This window comes from Eutrigla gurnardus (genome assembly GCF_963514095.1).
Source record: "Eutrigla gurnardus genome assembly, chromosome: 16".
Taxonomy (NCBI): Eukaryota; Metazoa; Chordata; class Actinopteri; order Perciformes; family Triglidae; genus Eutrigla; species Eutrigla gurnardus.
This window is the reverse complement of record NC_139927.1, coordinates 13,551,999-13,573,969: the sequence shown is the minus strand read 5'-3', so window position 1 is coordinate 13,573,969 and position 21,971 is coordinate 13,551,999. Positions and strand designations below refer to the sequence as shown.

The following is a 21,971-nucleotide window of genomic DNA, read 5'->3' as shown; positions in this document are numbered from 1 at the left end:
ATTCCGTGAGAGACAACAGAAAAAAAAGAAAAGAAAATCACAACTGGACAAATTTAATTTATGTCATAATACTTCTTTCACTTAAAGGTATTATGTGTAGGATTTTCACCAACCTTTACACTACCTAACAGAATAACGTGTGCTACACTTTATAATAACTATGAACAGCTTAATAGCAGCAAATCTGATTATCCTCCCCGCTGTTGCTTCTGAATATTCAGCTACCGGTCTGCCAATAGAGAAGCAAACGTGATGGACTTCCAAAATCAAAAGTGCCTTTTCCATAAAAAAAAAGGAATACTGAGTAGATCACCAGAGGTACGGTTTGAACTGTCACATCAATGGTCAAAGTTATAAATTTAACAGTAATTAGAGAATACTACACATAGCACCTTTAAAAAAAATCATGTTTGTGATTAACTGCTCAGCTCATTATCATTGAAAATAGTGTAAGAAATTGTCAAATGGTGCACAAACCATTAACAAAAAATAAAGAAAACGATCACAGTTGAAAAAGCAACTACAGCATAGCCATGGGGGTACATTTATAAAAGTCTGATAGCACTGAATCAAGTATTCTGTCATGGAGAACCACCGAGTATTGACATGTTTGTGGGAATTTGATATGTCAGCGCCTTGGAAGCAAGCAAACGGACACAAAATATTTTTTATGTGCCTGAGAGATGGAGGTAGAAATGTCCAACGCTGGGCTAATATGGTCAATATCCAGCAATGGCAAGAATGAATTACACAACTATTTAGTCACCTCATGTATTAGTGTTTTAGTCAATAGAAGAAGCATATGGCTTACCAGTGGCACAGTCTGCAGCCTCACTCTGGACTGTCAAGTGTGCATTTACTTTTGTGGTGGAGGGGAAAGTTAGGCTCAAAGAAATAGATCAACATTACAGGAAATACACTTATCCGCTTTCTTGCCAAGCGTTAGATGAGAAGATTGGCTGTAAAGCCAATACGAAGGTACAGCCAGCAGTCTGTTAGCTTCTCACAAAAAGACTTAAGCTAACAGCTAAAGCTAACTAATTAACACATTAAATATTGTCTGTTTAATCTGTACGGAAATCGGAGTGTAAAGGAGGTTTCTTTGCCGCTATTTCTTAGCCAGGACGAGTTGCCACGCAACCAGTGAAGTTAATAGTCTTGACCAAGAAATAGTCTGGTATTATACCCTGTTGCTTTTTTGACAGAACCTGGCTAGATGTTTCTCCGTTTCCAGTCTCAATGCTAAGCTAAGTTAGCATCTTTTGGCTGTAGCTTCACATTTAATCGTACACGACGCGAGACTGATATCAATCGTCTCATCTAGCTCTCAGCAAAAAAAAAAAGGGCAAATGAGCAAATTTTCTAAAAGGTCAAACTTTTCCTTCAAGTCCGGCCGATCACCAGTGTGACCGACCTTTACGTGACTTCCACGAGAATAAAGCCGACGCTATGAGAGTGCAGAGTTTGGCTTTAAACAATAAAACATTAGCATTTTACACAGAAAAACACGTACGTTTGAAAACGAAATAAGATTATAAAAACATAGCCTGTCACATCGCCGTCACACCGTCAATAGCTTATAAAACTAATAAAAAATGGTTGAGTATAAAATAGACTGTAGGTCTGACAACCGATCAGCTTGGGAGTTTTCACTCCACCTGCTGAACAAAAATAATATACAGGCCTCACATAAATGTAAATTTCCATCATATATTTAACTGCCTATACAGAGGTGCTGGCTGAACCAGCTGAACCTGAAGTGCTGCCATGCTGGTCGTGTTTCTTTTGGCAAACGAATTCTCTGCAACGATCGAGATGAAATCACAATGTCAGACTCTATGCCTCACACTGGCAACTGCTATTTATATTTTTGCGGATGCCGTGTTTGTTTTGTCAATCATTAAGGCTGCAGTCTGTCCTTTTGGCGATGTTCACTAAATATGTACAGGTGTTGGCTTGCTTGCTGGCTGATGCCGCCGACAGCGACACCCCGTGGAAAAGGCAAAGAAAAGCCTTTGTGGGTTTTTTGCCAGAACTTTTCTTCAAAATTAAAAAAATATTTCAGCCAAAAGAGAAGACACATGGCATGTTCCTCAAACTTGACAGGCACATTAAGTTACAGACTGGCCTTAAAAGTTTAAATGGCTTTGCTTGTCACATTTTACATCAAGCCAAATCAGAAGCAGTTGGCATAATTTCAGCAAACTGAGATTTCTTTTTTTCTTTTTTAAATACAAAGAGGAATATTCCATTTGGAATGATTATGGCTAATCCCTTTAAAATGTGGGCGACAGACAATTTACTAAAGAGTTATTCCGAAAAAAGGAAAGAAAAGGTGACCACGCCTTCATTATTTGCCACGATTGGGTACATTTCAAAAAGCACATGAGAACTGAAGAGTAAAGAAAGGATTGCTTTATGGAAGGAGATGGAAATAAGGAGGGTAAGATAAGGTGGAAATAATAACTTTCTCACCACACACACGCGCATATTTACATATACATACATATATATATATGTGTATACACACACACACACACACACACATATATACACATAAATATACATATATATATACATACACATACAAACATATATACACCTATATATATATATATATATATATATATATATATATATATATATATATACACACACACGCACACATATATGTTTATATGTATATATATGTATGTATGTGTATGTATATATATATATATATATATATATATATATATATATATATATATATAGAATTGGTGGCTGGCTATCATGATGTAAAGTACATTTAAGAAAATATTGTATAAAACCCACATTACTCATTACACACTAATAAGTTCTTTGCATGTTTTCCAAAGGTACTTTCCATATTTTTTTTTAGAAACATCCTGTAGTTTGTATGCCTTGAAATTTTGCCAACAACACAAAAAGATAATCTGATATCAGGTTTAGGTGCAAATTTGAGAGATTGTGAATCAATTTAGCAAACCGTTCTTTCCCCATCCACCCAAAAATTAAAATAAAAAGCATTCAAGCAGTTCCAGCGAACTATACAATACTACATCAAGGAATGATGGGAAGAGAAAGGAGCTCAATGAGGAGATAAATATGGCTTAAGGGTTCTGCATATATTCCTACACAGTCTTGGTGTAAATATTTGACTCGGTGTATGAAACTAATTAAGTTTGGTTCATTCAAATTCTCTCCACTTTGTTTGCGCAGATAAAAAAATCATGAAGTTAGAGGTCGAGCGTGTCTGAAGCTCCACCCCCTTCTAAGAGAATCGGTTCGAGGTTCAGTAGACACACATAACGATGCAATGAAGACAAGACAAAATGATCAAAAACACGCAAGGTTTTATGGGTAAAAGAAGACGAATGTTCACATTTGATTGTCGGTTGTTCCTCGGACTCAAAAAAGCCCAGAAGAACTAAATAAATCCTGGGACTGATGTTATATATTCACCTGAATTATTTCTGGTTTTAGTATTATGGTTGCATTTGTAAAATACCAGCTTCATGATTTCACCTCCAGTATGCTCAAGGTGTTTTTAACATACAGCACTTTGTCATTTTATTTTGTAGCCAACAGCCCACTTAGTAATCAGGCAGAAAAAAATATTTTGCTCACTAGATTTTTGTCTCACGTATTTTTCAGCTTCCAAACACTGCAGGTGAACCAAGAAGAGCTGCTCCCTCTTATTATTATCGAAACAGCAATAATGTGTGAATGATGACATGCGTTATCCGGTTAACGTGAGCAGTAATTTTCTAAAAACAGTATTGTCTTTGCTTCAGAAGTTGCATATTTTTAAGAAAACTACACGGCAGGGAGGAATTTCTTCCTTTTCACATATCGATTAATAAATGTAAAAGTTCCAGCCCTTTTTGAATGAAGAAAAATACTAACATACAGTAAGAATAGAAGGAACTTTGTTGCCTTTGAGCTGCGAGTGACTTTGAAATATATTAATAACATGCTGGTCATCATCACATCCAGAGGTCCACCCTGAATAAGACCAAACGTTTGACTATTTGGACCTGAGATTTTGGCAAACTGCTGTTGAGATTCACTTTGTGAAATTAGGTTTAGGTGTGTGAATGAGATTTACTACGCAGATCCTCTGAATGGAGTCATTATCAAAGGCAAGTGCTCCTACACCTGCATTGATGTGGTCAAAATGTAACCTTGACATGTAAAATGAATTCTCTAGAAATTACTTTGACTCTAATGGAAATAGACAACAGAGAGTAAAAGAATAATTCCTAAAAAACTAAACAATTCGCTGACATGTTACAGGCTAAATATCCGTAACCCATTTGCAGGATTTGTGCTTGAGAACAATGACACTTAAAATTGAGGTGAAGCCTCTTGATGCAAAAGGTAGGTATGTTTTGTTTTTTTCTGTGATGTGAAACAATACCGAACTCACAGTTTCCACTTGGATTGTAGAAGAAGCAGAAGAAGAAGAAGTCTGCTAATGTGAGTTGGTTTGACTTGATGAAGACTTTCAAGCAGAGTTAATTTACAGTGACACTGAGCGATTGTTTATCCCGGGGTACTATCAGAAGTATTGCTTAAAGGCTGTGGATCAGAGGGAATTATTGAGGCATGCTCGTACAAGTGGTGGTTGAAACACACCGAACACCTCAGTCGTTACAAGGCCCCACCATTGACTAGCATAGTTTTTGCATTACTGGATCACGGATTAAAGGAATACTCCACTGTTGTTTGTGACCTTATCGTTGATGGTTTAATGGTTCAACCAATGACCAGTTCAAAAGGTATTCATCATTCATATGATATGTATTCTCATATTTTAGAGCTCCAGTGCGAATATTAGCACACTAAAAAGTTAGCAAAACCAAGCTGGCCAAGGTGCATGTGCCTGGTTAGTGTCACATAGTTTGCAATGAATGCTGGGTGCTGTAGGAATGCTCGAAACAAGTCTGTTTATTTGACTGTAAGCAGAATGCTCCACAACTTTCTTTTTCAGCTAATGTGTATTTAAAATACTTTTCTTTCAAGAGGCTGTTAAAAGCAGTGGAATATTCCTCTAATCAAGGGCAGGCAAATTAAATCAGTGATATGAAGCCATTTATAACAGATGGCACAGTAAAAGAAGTGATTAACAGGTTAAAAAAATAAATAAAAATCAAGAAGAGAGAAAAAAAAAGTGCCAGTGACAACCAGCTATGGCAAATTTGTTTTAAGGGGGAAATATTAGGACCACATGAAACTTGAAAAAAGTCAACAGAACAAAAACATACAGATACCTGTTGGCAACAAGACAAGGGGCCCACCTTTCATCATGTACCAATAAGCAAAAAGGCAATACAGGATGAAGAGCCATGAGGGGAGGAGTGAATGTGCTGGGCCAGTGATTAAATTTGGACTAAACGGTATAAAGAGTTAACACTAGTTACACATTGGTGGAGATCTTGTACTTGGGAGACATGTTATTATGGAACCAGATGAAACTAAAAATGACGCCCATGGTTTTGGGTATACGTTCATCGTAGGCAAACGTCATGGCCTCGTGCAGCGGGACTTTGACCACCTCGATAAGCTCTCCCTCATGGGGCTCACCTCCACCAGCGCTCACGCAGTTGTCGTCGGACACCTCGGCGTAAAACATGGTCTGCTTGGCACCCGTTACCCCTACGCCTGACCTGTGGGGAGGATAAGGGAAAGAAAACACTTATTGATATCTTCGTATGTTTGCAATAACTCCTTGAATTTTTACAAAGGGCTGGATATTGTTTGAATATGTAAATACTGCAATATGACAACTAAATCAAAGTACCTATGCTAAAGCAATACCGTACTATTCAGAATCAAATGTTTATTTAACTAAATGTAAATGCATCAGTGTCTCAAGCTTTCCGTTATAAATCTGTAGTCCCTCAACTGCATTTGAAAGCCATAAATATGTCTTTGAACGCTGGTAATAAGCAACACCAGTATATTTTAAACCAAACTGACCTCGGGCTGCCTACTATTAACACAGAATGTCACTACACCATGCACTTCTGTCAAAACGACTCTCATAGGGGTCCTGGGGGTTAAGACGATACCCATCTATTTAATGGAAGCAGCCCACACATAACAACGGTCATAGACGACACCAACAAAGCTGGAGGAGGTGTTCAAGTCAAATCAAAAGCACAGTTATGAGAGTTGCCAGTCAAAGCTGTCCAGGTGCTGCTGTTTAATGTGGGACCATTAAACTTCTATGAGGAGATACAGTGTGAGCTAATATATGTGGACAAAGATGGATGGTTCCGTGAGATTGAAGTCTTGAACAATAAGTCAAACTAAAGAAACAGCTGCAAATGTGGGTTATTTCTTAATGAACATAGCTCAAGCACGTTCAGAAGACATTATAAATGAAAATTTTACAAAATAGGGCAACAGAATATTCATGAAGGGACAAGAAATCCAATGGAAGATACTAAAGAAGATACTCGGACAATGAAAAGTATTGTCTTAAAACATATTAGTGTTGGGAATGGACAGGTCATGAGTACAAGGCCTCTATCAAGTTTAAACTTCATTAATATTTCCTACAGCTTCAGCACACTCAAAGATGCAATGAGCTAACCTGTAAGAAGTAATCCTCTTCAGTTTCGAGGCCGGAACATCGTAGCCACACTCCTCCAGCACCTCCTGCCGGGCGATCTCCTCCAGAGAAAGGTTTGGTTTGTCCACCAGGCCGGCGCACAGCTCGTAGGTGACCCCTGCTGAGGCTGGGGGCCACTGGGAAGAGCTCTCTCCCTCTGGGGCTGACTGGCCCTCCTGAGGCTCAGGGGCAGCGGCGGTGGCTTCAGAGGTGCCCTCCTCAGTTTTTTCCGCAGGCTGAGCCGACTGCGTCTTGGTCCTTTCCCACTCACACATGTATACCGCTGGTGGTAGAAAAGACAGAATATAAGACATATATAAGACATTATTCTCATTCCATTATTTGATTATTTTTATCTGCATTATATACTCAAACGAGGGAAATTGAAAAATAATAACAAATGAATAAATAATGAAAACAGTAATTTGTTGCAACCTGACAGGATGCATGAGGCTTCAATCGTAAATATGAATTGAAAATGATACACACGTATTGTAACATTCATAACATCATTCATGTATCATATAAATTACATCAATTCACGCCTCACCTGAAACAAAGAGCACTTCTGCTCACATCTGAATAAACTATTTTTCCCTTAATATGCAGATTTTTCTTAATTCACCCTCTACCACAAACCTCTATCTAGCATTTATTGTCCGATTGCAATAAGCTGACCAGCACATCGTATAACCCTGTTAAAAAACAAATGCCATTCTAAGTTGTCGAACTCTGATTTCTTTCAGATAAAGGATAGCACGTTTTTCCCAACCGCAATGCAAGAGGAGAGGAAAAAAAATATATATCAATGCCCAGACTTCCTTGAATTTAGCACAGTGCAGTGTGGAACGGGTCCCTGGCGACTTCTAACAAAGGAGGTGAGGCTGCTTTGTAATGGGGCCTCTTGCGGTCTATTTATGAGTTTGCATTGTTACTAAGATCCAGTAGAATAAACACATACTGTAATGCATTGCTTCTTTGGTGAAAGTGCCCACAGGATATACAACAATCTAGACCTAGCTCTGTGACAAAAAGAAAATAAATGAACTAGATGCATACTACAGTTATTCTCCTGTTTTGTGTGAAAACTTACCTGGACGGAACTGCTTGACGAGGACAAAACAGTGTGAGCTGGTGTTGAAGATCAGCACTGATACACTAAAGGAAAAAGTGGAAAAAAAAGAGGTCAAGTTTAAATAAAATCTGATTTTTTTTCTCACTGCAAAGGGTTGCATGCATGATATATAGGGGCAGCCGGGGCTCATGAAGATCTTCTTGGTTAAAACGTGGTTAAAATCCGTGTCTGGAGAACATTTTGCGATGATTGGTCCACAAGTATGTGAATCTGAAATAGAATCTTCCTAAGATAAATATGACAAAATAAACAAGAAAAACAAGGGCAATGATAAGGAATTGAATTATTTGGATGAATGGATATGCCAACCATTAGGAATCAGCATCACAAACAATCTGAGACGATCGTCACACATCTCTAATGTGGTGACAAAAGCTCATAAATGGCTGTATTTCTTATGGAAAATTAAGGAGGGAAAATGCCAAAGCTCTTGCTAACTTTTAGGACCAATAGAAAGCATCCTGATTGGAAACATTACAAACTTGCATGGGATGTGCGCGCATCTACTGAGCATCAGTGATATTGGTGACAAGAGGTGCCTGCGCCATATCCCATTGCTAGATACACAATCAAAGTGTATCAACTGAATGAAAATTAAACTAAAATCAAACTCTATTAAAAATTGAACACTATTCTGAAATAAAAAGGACCACGTCATTCCAGATTTAATCGTTGGCACCCTACAAGCAAGATGGCTCCCACTGAATTGCATACAGGTGGTTCACTGGCGTGTGTGGGAGCATGTGAGCGTGACTTCCGCTGCCAGTGGAGACTTGAGGCTCGGGGTCGGTGTTGGGAAAGCGGATGTGTCTGAGGCTGCAGGAAGCCCTGCCCTGTCTTTCCCATGGTGAGAGGACCTTATGGGACATGGCTGTTAGAACTTGTTTCTAGCTACAGTGCCGGGGTTGCTGATTTAATATCCGTTCGCAATACAGATATTTAAAGAGTTAACAGGTTGTCAGCCAGTCATAATGGAGCTGGTAGTTTATTGTTCACCATTTTACTTGGAGGTAAAAGACTGATAATTTGTCTTTACACAGAAAAAAATGGAAGTCTAGAAGTCAGGCTGTAAACTAATGAATGTTCATGGCAGTTTGGCTAACAATCTATCTTTCTGCTTTGTTTTTTACTCAGACAAAATTTGATTTACCTGGGGGTTTGTTTACAAGCTGTCTGGCCACTCTTGTTGGTTGGACCTATATTTAATATTGTGACTGAATGAGTACAATGACGTTATTACTGATAGAACTTTCATCCAGAACTATGAAAGAAACCCCCAGGTTGTTTAACATTAAATTATATACATTTGGGGGGAAAATACTCAATAATACTAGACATCACATTGTTGTGTGGCCCCGACAATTACTTCTCGAAAAAATCAATCGTGTCTCAGCTGCTGATTATAAAGCTGGCCTCAGCCAGCTATAGAAAGCTCTGCCACTTCCCTCAACACTTCTTCCTTTGCTCTCACGTCCATGAAAGGGAGGACAAAGAGCACCTCTTTTCACTTGCTTCTTCCTTGAAAAAGTCAATGGAGCTTGACTTATCACGCCAATGCTTTATTTCTTAGATTTTATCCAGAGATTGCGATCATGTCAAAGAACAGCAGCCATCATTTCAGAATGGGATTCACTTTCAAAATGACCTCTTCCCCTCAAACTCTTCGACAGGTATATATCAAACATCCGAGCAAAATAAACAGTGCCGATATCTGTGAGAGATAGTCTTGAGGGGAGATGTGGGCACTGTAGAATATGGATGAGACAATGGTGTGGTGGCAGATTTGGGCTAAAAGTAGGACACACAGGCCTTAAGCATGGAAGCTGTCCCCTGAGGCAGGCCTGGGTCTTGTAGTGCTGTTCCACACCATTACAGTTGTTCTGCAGCTTCCCGCTGAAGAAAAATGCTCTAATGGTTAAACCAAGAAGCAGGCTAAATGGACGCTCAGGACTTTTTTATGCACCGTTAAGCTTTCTCTGCAGGGCTTCTGGCTGGGCAGCGGGAAAACTGGTTATGGCAGACATATGAGGAGCGGTGACTGGTGGCACGCAGCGCTTATGGTATCATGACACTATTAGTTCCTTGTTGCACAAGGAAAAAAACTGGGTTACGTGCTGAATAATCACGTTTTTTTGTCTACCCATAATAACAAGTGAAACATATTTAGAATATCTGTTTTTAGAACATTCCTTGCCATAACACTCTGAAACGAGTGTAGATGCACATCTTACTTCCTTCTTCCCTGAAAACTTTATTGAAGCGTACCATTAGGGAATTAACCTGATTGTGTCGCTCTGTCTCCAAATTATTCCCAAATGGGAAACACAAAATCATGTGTACCCTTCTATTAGCTGGCTGGGGATACACCACACATGATAAAACCTAGAGCTCAACAGATGGGTAACCATGCCCACGGTCTCTTAAATGTCCTGCACTGACTAAAAATACTGGCTGTCATTTAATGTCACTTCCAGTAATAAACAAGCACCAGAATGCAAACACTCCTGTAAACACATAGGTGTCAAACAACAAAGCAATGGGAGTTTATCCATCCTGTCTATATGTGTTTTTGTAGATGTGGAGACAGCTTATGACCATGTCCCACTAGACGTCTTTCACATTCTGCATTTGCGGCAGTGAAGGAAGTTCTCGGTGGGTGAAGTAATTTTAGCATTAATGATAGGAAGTTAAACGGGTCATAATTCCTTCTAATATCTATTTTATATATCGTTAAAACGGATGGATGATCTAAAATAGCACTAAGCATCTGAATGCCCACGGAGAGACCAATATCTTCCAGTAGCACCAAAGCGTTGACATTTAACCCACACAATAATAATTACATGTCATGATGAAGGTGAATGCAGAAAAAGTCTTCATTCCATAAGGAATACGCTTTAAAACCTACAAAAGAAGGAGCGCACACGAAACTGACCTCTGGAAGCATTTCAGGAACGAGGATCATCTTCCTCTGGTCATTCACTAAATTAGATATTTTAAAGTACCCACAAATGAGTCTTCCGCATTTGTGCTACTGAAATGTCCTACTGGGAAGAAAATGTTCTGCGTGCTTAAACAAAATTGCAAAACAATCCTGGATCTTTTCAATCCAAGCCCAAAGGGAATGACACTTTGCAGAATTTCCACATGGGGGAAAGCTGGATGTTCCCCTGGGCTATTTTCTTTAGGAAGTACAGGTTTGAGGTTTACAGCTTTTGTCCCAGTGGAACTATTTTTCACAAGGATCTCTCTTTGGGGTCATGATTGGAGGAAAGAGGGCTTAAATGACCTGAGACCTACCTCAGGGCATTATGGTACCCTGGGCAGAACGGGATGCTGGGACCGGGGGTTTTGACACAAGTGTGTGATATTTCTCTTACAGTGCCCCCTGTGAAGCTCAAGACATTTATAGCCATTGCCAAGTAGAATAACAGGGCACCAGTTCCCAAAAAACAAGTTCTGTTTTGCTTTGACCGTCCTTCCAGTATTTGGCATCTATTGGAGATGCTAGAGAATACAAGGTATACAAATATCATGAGTGAGAGGTGCCAATAATGGCTGAAGGTGAAAGGAAACAACAAAAAAACGAGCAAAAACTCATCAGCATATAACTGCATCAATATATTTCAATGATACGTCATTTCTCTTGATTTTTGTTCAGTTGAATTAAAAAAAATAAGTAAAAAGGCTCCTGACATGCAGTTTTTTATATATTTCAAACCTATTTAATTGGCTGATATTCTTTGATAGGTGGTTTTATTTATTAGAAAAATGTTTTTAACAGCTCACCAACACTGCCAAACTACTTCTATCCAACAATAGAGAATAAAATGTGTTTTTACCTATCATGGGTTCGCATGAAGTCCCAGGATTTCTTTGTGCCATTCTGTGAAGGAATAAGACAAAAATAAACAGCACAAATTAATACAATAAACACAACACTACAGTACTATTTGTCTTTTTGTCTTTATTTCGATCATGTAAATGTTAATTTAAAAATATCAGTAAAAACTATCAGTACTAAATGGCTTTGTTGTATGCAACTTGTGTGGCAGGATGTCAAATCACTGTTGATTTATTGAATATGATCACTGCAGAGGAAATCAGTTTCCCCACAACTGATGCTTGCATGGGCATGTTGAAGTTATATCACAAACCCTCACACCCAACAAAAACATCTGCAGATACAAGTCGAAAAACAATTGGCCTGCACCAAACAGTATCAACAGTAGTTAAGCAAGAAACCTTTCATATTTGCAACAATTCATATTTTACTCTGAATTTAAGTAATAGCAATACATCTTGCTCTTCCCTATTAAATACACAGTCATACCTCGTTGGCTTCCAAATTAAATACACAACTTACTGCAAAGACTGGCAATTATATGAGTTTTCAGTATCAGACATCGACAGCTTGGGCAGGACTGAAGGAATTTTGTAAAAATAAAATCTAATTATGATGGTTTTGACAATTTTTACAATTGTGATATGAGAGGGAATGATCTTTTTTTTGATCATTTATTATCATTTAGTTCATTATTCTCATTTTTATTGAAATACATGGTGTGATTTTTTTTGTGGGGATCTGTCCCAAACAGAGATGTTTACTCCAGTCTGTAGAATATAACGTGTTGGCCAGGACATCTCTGCAGCACGAGAACATTTAATTTAAAGTGGTATTTTAACATGCATTTCACCTTTAACAAATATTACACCTCCTGTTATTTGAAAATTGCAGTACGAAGTAGCATTTGGCTAACATGTTGATCAATTTTGCAACCTTAGCTCTGGGCAAAACGTCAGGAAGATCCTGTGAATTACAACTTGGAACAGTGACTTTTTTGCATCTACAGGATCCACAGTTCCCACATATGAACTTTGTGGCAGGGAGATTCCTTTCCTGTAGTTATTAAACATATGTGAGGGAGGGCCGTAACTGTTTATACGCCTTGTGGTCACCTCAACAGGATGTGCGACGGAACACTCCTTCGGTAAATTTCCCGCAGCGCAATTACCAATCGAACCACGAGGCAGGAGTGTAACCAGCACAAAAGACATAATCTCTAGATATAATCACTATCGGCACAAAATACTGTGTCATGCAAAGATCTTAAATATGTGGGCACAAGAGACCAGGAGGTAACCTTAAACTGTTTTGATGAAAAATCCAAATAATTTGAAATTCATCACTTTTTACTTCGACGACAAACAGCTCTCATCCAGTTATTTATAAAATCACAAAAGGACTGACATCAGCCAAGTGTGCTTTAGTTTCAAAACATAAATAATACTGCATATAAATAGTGGTGGGCCAGTTTTGCTGGGCAGAAATCAAAGTCAGTAAATGAAGCAGAGGTCAAGGTGAACAGGTCAGATGAGGAGCTGGAGGCGACAGGCAAAGCCATAGAGGTAAGTAAAATCTTTATCCCATTCGATATAATGTGACCTTCTTATCATTCACCTCAAATCAGCAACGACGTGTCAATTAAACTGAAAACTTATATATTCCCCAATCCACAGATTGCACGCTGTATAAATATGGTGAAATTGGCCTACATTTTCTATGCCTGAGGAAATATGGCCTTAATTCAGATTTAGGCTACACCTCCTCTCCACCCACAAGCTCTTTCAGACGCAGCGATGACAGCTTTACAGCCTCATATTCAGCCACAATAGATGTGTGCGAGTGTGGTGGTGCAGTTTCAGTACCACCCAAGTGATGGGACGAGGCTAAATGGCAAGATAATTACACTGATGGAATCGGACATAATAAAAAGGTACTGTTGAAGCAACAGGGTTTGATTTAGGATGTGCGGCGGTGTCAAAAAAGCACCCAAGAATGCAACTTGTATCTAAAGGGGAATAAACACCTCTTTCGAATACAACTAGTCTCTCTTACATTTCTAAATATTCTCAATACTGCTGGCTGTATTTGACTGTAGAAGAGCTGCATGTTGTGAACATGATCTTTACAATATTGTGCGACTATAATACGGCACACTATAAACTCAATTCTTGCTGGATTTGAATAAACTCTTCTCTGAAAATGACTTAACAAAAAAGTGAGAAGTTCTTTTTACTGCCTTATGTTCTTGCTCCTATCAACAACAGGCTAATCTGCACTGCATACAATGAATTGGTTCATGAAGTGGCATTTTCAAGTGGACATAATAATGAACACCTCTATTTAAAAGCTACTAGCACAATACACCACAATGCTACATTGCCTATCAACCAAACATTGACGTCTCATCCATACAAACTTCGCTAGATTATTTCAGTCACTCAAAATCATCTCAACAAACGGTCAAACGGCCGGCGCGTGGCCTAACGGGTCGCAGCCACGGGGCCTGAATGTGAAGCCAAGCTAGCATAATGCCTTTCATGCATCATTAACTATCATGTTGTGGTGTGAAATGAGAACATGAAGCCAAAATTTGTGTAGGTTTAGTCATGGTGCTGCGATGCTTTCGCTTTTATGTCAGTCCTTTGATAATGAATAACTGTATGCACAATACAGCAACTAACTGTATGCACAATACAGCAACTAACTATATGCACAATACAGCAACTAACTGTATGCACAATACAATTTGACAGACGATTTATTGATGTACTTTATCTTTTTCTGACATACTTAATAGTATGCTAGCACAGGTATTGCAAGGTGCAGATCTTCTCTTTGGCAGTCAGCTATTAGTAAGGTGTTTATATTATCCAAACGCCTTACTGTTAGAGTCATGTCATCATTGATGCTCTGCCTGCACTGTAGACCATCTACTAGTGTAATTACTTCCCACCAAAAACATGGCGTGTCAATAAAGCGTGCAGAGCGTCTTACACGCCATCATTACTCCTGGAGGCCAAGCCAGCCGCACCCCTCACGCTTTTCCTTGGTGAAAGCAAAACTAGTGTGAAGGCGTGTGTGATAAATCACTTGTCGTGACTGAGGCGGTGACGCACTTCTGGTGGCTTGTTGCTTCGTATAGATTATTGTACAATGTATGAGACAGAACAGAGTAGCCAATTAAGCTTTTACAGGTGAATTGTGGGGCATTTTCATGTAGATTACCAACAAACATCTACACCAGGGTTGTCCTGTGTATATGTTATATGGATTGTTATATTTTCCAATATAATATTGCTGCACATTGCACACTTACTAAGTTTTATTGCATTAGGGTTGGCAATAAAAATGTGTATCCGATTCGATATTTACTTGCAAAAGTATCGTTACTTTTGCCGTCAACTTGATGTTGTTTGTATTGTTCTAATCTTTATTTATTTTTAATCTGCCTCTTAATTTTTATAATTTTCTACTTGTGGTATCGAAAATGGTGTCGAGTATCGCATATTTTCCTGGATATCTGTAACGACTTTCAAATTCTAGTATCATGACAACCCTAATTACAATACATTGAAGCTAGAATAGCTAGGAGACTTTGGGAACATAACATTTGGAACATATACTAATAACAATGTAGCAATGTGAATAGAGACATTCCATTCCCTCTTTTGTTGACATGAATTTTTTAAATACTTTATTATTAAATTGCTTTGTGGAGGATTCAGCGTCAATATTTAGTAAACAAATATATGGTTTGTGGTTATGTGATGGTAGATGTAATAAATCACTGACAATTCTCAGAACTCATTCAAAAGCCTGAATGTTGCCAGACCAAAGATGAAGACAGCCTGTGATTTGGAGGTATTTACTGACTGACTATCTAAAGCTAGTTTAGCTCCAGAGGCAAGGCAGAAAGGCAGCAACCCTTTAGAGGCTGGCAACTCACAACAAAGCTACTCTGAAGAAAACTAGGTGATTCTGAATGCGTATGACAACTTTGAAGTTAGCGGAAGTCGCATTTCTCCTGTTTTGGTAGCGGCTAACCCAGGGTTCTAGAATACCATTGTATCAGTGCCTCAAAAGTCTCACTGCAGGCTCCGTGATACCAGGCCCGTGCGAATCATGCTGAATAATTTTAAATGTACAGAGGCATAACGTCCTCGATGCGGTGGTCCCGGGTTCAACTCCCGCCTGGGACGTCATCTCCCTCTCTCTCTCTCTCTCCCCGTTTCCACACTGTCTGTAAAAGTAATAAAAGGCTTGAACGGCGCTCCAGCCCCAAAAAAAACAAACAAAAAAATCTTTAAAAAAAAAATAAAGTAATTTGACCAGGACAATCATGACATGGAATTCTCATATATCTCATATATATTCTCAACAGAAAGTTGTCTGGTCTTAACTTTAATTCCACACAGACAAAAGCTCTGGTTTCCCACACTAACAAATTACATCAAATTGGCACTTTCAGTTTCATCCAGAGATTTCTGGTAACAGCAGATGGTGGAAGGTGTGAAAAGCTAATGACAAGACAAAAAAAAAAAATCACTTCAAAGAAGATCTGTCCATTCAGGAAAAAAAACGAAATAGAAAACTAGCTCATGGAAGGGAAATTAACAATATTTTCCAGACAGGAAGTTTAAAAAACAGCTGCACCAACAAAACCAGGAATATTAGTTAGAGATTAAGAAAAAGACTGACAAGCATCTCAATAATAGCCAAACTTGTTTACAGCAATCATATGAAAATATCACATTCATTTAGGATTATTCATTTCATGGCTCAAACACCCCAAAATGCGGCTTTGTTTTCCAGCAGCAACGTACTGTACAAGGTGCTGTCGCCACTCACAGATGGTGGGGTTCCCCTCATTACTCGGGCCACTTGCTGAGAGAAGGGGGGCGGGGACGGCTTGAATGGCCCAGGGGAGACGGAGAATCATGGCCGACATGGATTACGACAGAGAGATTAGCCCGTGGGGAGAGAGAGAGAGGGAGAGAGAGGAAGCAGGAACAAGGCTACACAGGACCTTGAAAGTAATGTGGTCCCTCTGGCTTTGGGCATCAGAAATGACAGACTCCTGTGTGAATGGCTATTGTAGGGAGGGATGTATGGTCCTTTAGGTGCTTAAAGTCTAATAACCATCTCACACACACACACACACACACCTCCATGCACTATAAAGCTGGCAGCTGCAGCAGAAAGAAGAAGAAAAAAAAATCAACTACCCTCCTCGAATACAATAGCACTCTTTGAATCTCAACATGTGCTCTCCAATTTTTTTTTTCTGGTTTGAGCAGTCTCTGTCTTCTCACCAGCCTGGACAAAGGCAGCAGCTCTATCATACACACATTACAACCACTGAACTAATGGTCAGCAGAGTTTAGACAAATGACAAAAAAGCACCTGCACCTGCACAAAACTGATCGACCTGTAACAGCAAAACTGCAGATGTGCAGCAAAAACAACCGGGTAAGTGGTTCCTCCCCACGAGTGCCAAATCCAGCAAGTACACACCCATGTGACTGTGTCCTGCAGTGAAATCCACAGCATGCAAGTTGACCTCAAATCACGTCGGGGTGTTTATAGGGACTGACCACAGCATATTTCTGTTTAACCTGTTTGCTAATAATGGTTTGTAATGTTTTTTCTTTAACTGTGCTTTCAGTGACGTTTACGCAAGATCTTTATTTCAAATCCATAATTTGTCACGTGTTCAATCTGGTATAGTACCGAAGCAGTTCATCAACAGCAGGGAGTTTAGATAGATAAATCACTGAATTCATTTGTCAAGGAATTAAAGAGTCTACAGCCATGCTAGCAGCTCCGTGATGCTGTACTTAAGACTAAGCTAAGATTAAGCTAAATGCTCATCATGCTAACGCCATAATAACTTTATTTATTTATTCAGAGTATCACTTTTTTTTTTGTCAACATCATGGTTCAAGCATGCTTACATTTGCTAATTACACAAAATACAGCTGAGGCTGATTGGAATGTTATTCACGCTTTCCAAAAGCCATGTTCTAAATGTCAGCCTTCGTGAATGGTCTTGTGTTATTGTTTTTTTTATTGCTGTGTTATATTTTTTCCAATATTAAATCTAAACCACAGAGGCTAACTCATTTAAAATGTATTTCATTTAATACATGTATCGGTTGTCATTAAATTAATGTAAGTGTGGAAGTAAATTAAACTTAAATGTTTTTCTTTCTTTGTTTGTTTTTTTTATTTCAGCCCACTTCAGAACTTATGAACATGAGTTCTTCTGACTCGAAGTCCTTCGGCCTGGAAATAATGAGTTATATTAATGAACTGCTGAGAGATTATACAAATCAAATCAAATCAAGTTCCGTTTACATATCATTCATATGTCAGTGTTATTTCTATTCCTTTTTCCAGTTGCATCTCATTCTCTCTCTCTCTCAAGAGTCGTTGAGACCTTCAGCGGTTCTGTCATCCTCTGCTGTACAAACAGCGAGGCAGTTTGCAAAGGTTAAGTTACATAACGAATATAAAATTTCTTATTTGAACCCAAACCATGTTATTTTCTTTCTTTAAACCCGACAATGTAGTTTTGTTGCTTAAATTTAAATCGTTTACGTGGTGGGGGAACATACTTTAATATTTAATATTGGCACTCTGATTCAACTGAATATATTATGCTTAATATACAAGTTCAGTGAACCTAGCTTATTTTGTTTTATATTTTCAATTTATGTGACAACTTTGAAAGAAGTATTCAGTTCAAGGAAGTCATGTTTTTGAAAGCAAAAGGGAAATGTTTTTGGTTTTTGTAAGATGTTTTTCAATATGATAATATAATATAATGTTTTTCTTCAGACAAAACTGTACATTTTGTTCGAATTTCACCCACCCTGCCCCAAACCAAAGTTTTACAACATGCAGACAGTCGCCTTTCCACCCACAGACACGCTCGTACATAGGCTCATTTTACCGCCATTACTCAAGCCTATGAATAACTATTCATGTGAGAAAAAGTGTGTTTTTAAAACGATGATGGACCTCATATTCATTTAAGGAGTAGTGGGGCCACTGGCTGTAAGCTATACAAGATAAATAATTCCAGATGAATAATTCAAATCATTATAATGAATAAATGTAAGGTAATTATCCAGCTCCAAGTAGAAACCCGTGATTTAACGTAAGCGAGGCGAGAGAGATAAGAGGGGTTTCCCAGAGTCAACGAGGGACAATCACCTGCTTTGTATAGATAGGACGAGGGAAAGGAGACAAAACACCAGTAAACACTAATGATGAAGAGAGCCTCTCACGCATGACATTATCTACTTTTAGAGTGTGTTTCTGTGTCTGAATAGGTTTTCGGTTAGTGACCAGTGGCTAAGCTGCAGATGTACCGATGAACATAAAAGGTTTGGGGAAAGAGATGCTCCCTCAGTGTGACTGAAAGGCCTTTGTGGGGAGTCCCTGAGCAGCCCCTCCCAAGCTGCAGAGGAGAGATGATGAGGATGAAAGGGAGGACAGGACAGAGAGGGAGTCCACACCATCATCTCTTTTGTTGTCCATCTGCTGTCTTAGCCGTTCCGCCATTCTCTTGACAAGCTTAACCCCCCTCTGCTGTCACAGGTGTAAAACCCAAATGGGGAAAAAAAAAAAAAAAAAAAACTCCTCCTCAATGAGCTCCCCTCAACATGAGTGCCTTGGTACTTGAGTTTTCTGATTAAATTGAAAGCAACACTACAAAAGAGCACCTCCAAATTATAGACAGCGGTATCTTTATGTTTAAAAAGTATTTTCCACTTGGAACATAGAGTACCGTTACCAGCGCTGAGGGAAGAAAATCACATTTATCTTTCATGAACAAATGACACGAAGTGTACTTCATCAGCAACACCAGGTTAAATAACATCTTTCCATCATCTACACTGAAGGGTAGGTAATGTATTTTATGAACGAGTGCCATGACACATCTTCTGCACTACTGTCATTATCCTGATTTTTACACAACAGAAGCCAAGTCTATAACCCAGGAACAGAGAAACTGCACAAATATTTTTGAAACCTAAAAATAAATCCATGCTGGCCTGCAGCCTATGTTTGGGTGAGGAAGCATTTCTCACTTTGCTGGAGACCATCAGGACACACAGTCATCCCACTTTCCTTTTAGCAGGAGGACTTGATAAAAACAAATTATAGATTTCTTGAAAGGATAAACCTACAAAAACACAGATAAATAAAGCACAGTAACAGTGATTTAGAGTCATGCACCGGGATCATAATCTCTTGCCCTTCAATTTCCTTTATGCAGTTAACATTATTGAACATTTACCATAAACCAGCCAGGCAGCTAATATGAAATTTGACAGCTTTTGATCTCCTGAGATAAAAATGTACGGATAACGAGATTTCAGTCACAGACGATCCACTTTGCCTGCCCTGATTGCCACCGTGACCTGGATTGGCAGCTAAAAATGGATGGATGAATGAATGAATGAATGAATGGATGGATGGATGAAATGGATAGCGAATTACGTGCACCCACAAGCCCTATAGAATAGACAGTATATGCTAATATATACTATGTGCCAAAGTAAGTCCACAGGACTACTAAATATATACAAGAAATGCTACAAAACTATATCAGAGGAGATGTCTGATACCAGGAAGTGATTTATTCCTCATTAACCGATATGATGATACATTGCGAGACAATTTACATTTGACAATTTGTTCAAATGCACAAAGTGAAACCCACTAACATCTACATAAAACCTACATCTACGTGTCTTACGCGTCTTTGAAAATACAACACACACCCTTACAATATCCACCATTAAAAGAAGGATGAAAATAATACATGGGGTGCATCAATCTCATATTTATGTAAAGTTAAATGAGGAGATTTATGTGACATTAAAAACTGAGTCACTGCGAATAAATTAAAATAACCAATAGCAAAAACACTACATTTTATATTGACACCTAAAAAGAAACCATATTTAAAGCAGATCTGTCGCACCATGGTCGATACCCTAACTGTTTAACATGGTCAGCATCAGCGTCGATCTGCATCTCTAAATAATGCAATCTCAAAGAGATCAACAAACCATCCTCTCACAAAAAGAGGAAGAAGTTTAAGGCTTTCACTCTGGTAAAAGATGTATTTGGGTTTGAAGGCGCAGTATACATTATGCTTCACGTTTAAAAGTGGGAATGCAAAATTTTTTGTCACATTCGACAGCAGGAAAATTAAGTATTTGAGGTAAAGATCCTTATTGTCCACTCCCATTTCCAACCATCTGATACTACAACTTAAAACTATCTTTTAACCAATTCACGCTTTCATCAATATACCATGGAAAGACCAAACAACACTTAAGTGTGCAAAGACCAAAACAAAAATACCAAAAGGACTCAGTTTGTAAAAAATAAAGCCAAAGATATTAAATACTTATGAGACAACATTGTGAAAGACTACAGCTGTCTTTAGCTGTGTGCATATTTCCCTATTCATGTTATATCCTTGACCTGTGACATTACAAAAACAGACATTTAGAGGATTTTAAACAGGCATGTCTCTTTGTTGTTACAAATATGAATGGGTAATTTAGCTCAATGTAACCCCCCACCCCACCTACAGACACCAAGACTCCCAGCACATCACACAGGCAGCACACAGGAGCCCATTTGACATAGCTGGAATCAACAAGTCTCACATGACCTGCTATCCAGACGGAAAACACATTTCCTTGTCACGTACCACTGCTGTACCGTGCCTATTACACACCCCCGTACTAATTTAAAGCATGCGCTAACGTTAACGTGATGCTCAATCTAAAACACCTCCTCAGCAAGCTACCGTTAGCATGCTAGCATAGAGCTGCCTCTCAGCTGCCCGAGACTCGTGTCAAACACAGAAACGCACAGTACGTGTGAAAACAAAGCTAACGTGGTCGTTTAGCCGTTGTGGTTAAGGCAGTGCCAAGTGTTGCTGTCAATGTCTGCGTTTTGAGGTCGGTTTAGCCTTCATGTTATGCTAGCATGCTAGCTGCAAAATGAATGGGGGGTGGGGGGGCTGGGCTAGCCTACAGCATGCAGCAACCTCTACCAACCGTTGACAGAAACAACGTTGTCTCACCTGGTTGTAGTGCACCCTGAACGGTTTCAGATAGTCGGACTCTGTGCACGGAGTGACATCAATGTTATTAATCTCTTCCATAGTTCACACTTGAAGCGGGCTCGTTGGCTCTCACCGAGGGTTCGTCTGTCACCGCACACTCACTGACAGTGAAGGAATGTCTACGGAAGCCGGGAGAGCACACGCGAGTGCATCGCGAGGGTGGCACACGAGAGGTGAAAGGACATTCGAGGAATGGAGGGCAGTTCAT

At 39.0% G+C, this 21,971-nt stretch overlaps 1 protein-coding gene across 1 annotated transcript; it reads right to left on the bottom strand.

The window, feature by feature from the left end:
- Positions 1–2,747: 2,747 nt before the first annotated feature.
- Positions 2,748–21,859, bottom strand: nudt14 (nudix (nucleoside diphosphate linked moiety X)-type motif 14). Its single transcript, XM_084030323.1, has 5 exons — positions 21,722–21,859; positions 11,600–11,643; positions 7,716–7,780; positions 6,605–6,905; positions 2,748–5,672 (listed from the first exon to the last, which is right to left on the bottom strand). The coding sequence occupies exons 1-5, from the start codon at positions 21,800–21,802 to the stop codon at positions 5,423–5,425; spliced, it is 741 nt and encodes a 246-aa protein (XP_083886449.1). The 5' UTR covers positions 21,803–21,859; the 3' UTR covers positions 2,748–5,422.
- Positions 21,860–21,971: the final 112 nt, after the last annotated feature.

Excerpts from the sequence above, each read along its gene's own strand:
- nudt14 (XM_084030323.1), bottom strand. The coding sequence starts at position 21,802 with ATGGAAGAGATTAATAACATTGATGTCACTCCGTGCACAGAGTCCGAC. Across the intron at positions 11,644-21,721 it reads TCAGGGTGCACTACAACCAG|AATGGCACAAAGAAATCCTG; the intron begins GTGAGACAACGT and ends ATTCCTTCACAG. Across the intron at positions 6,906-7,715 it reads CGTCAAGCAGTTCCGTCCAG|CGGTATACATGTGTGAGTGG; the intron begins GTAAGTTTTCAC and ends TTCTACCACCAG.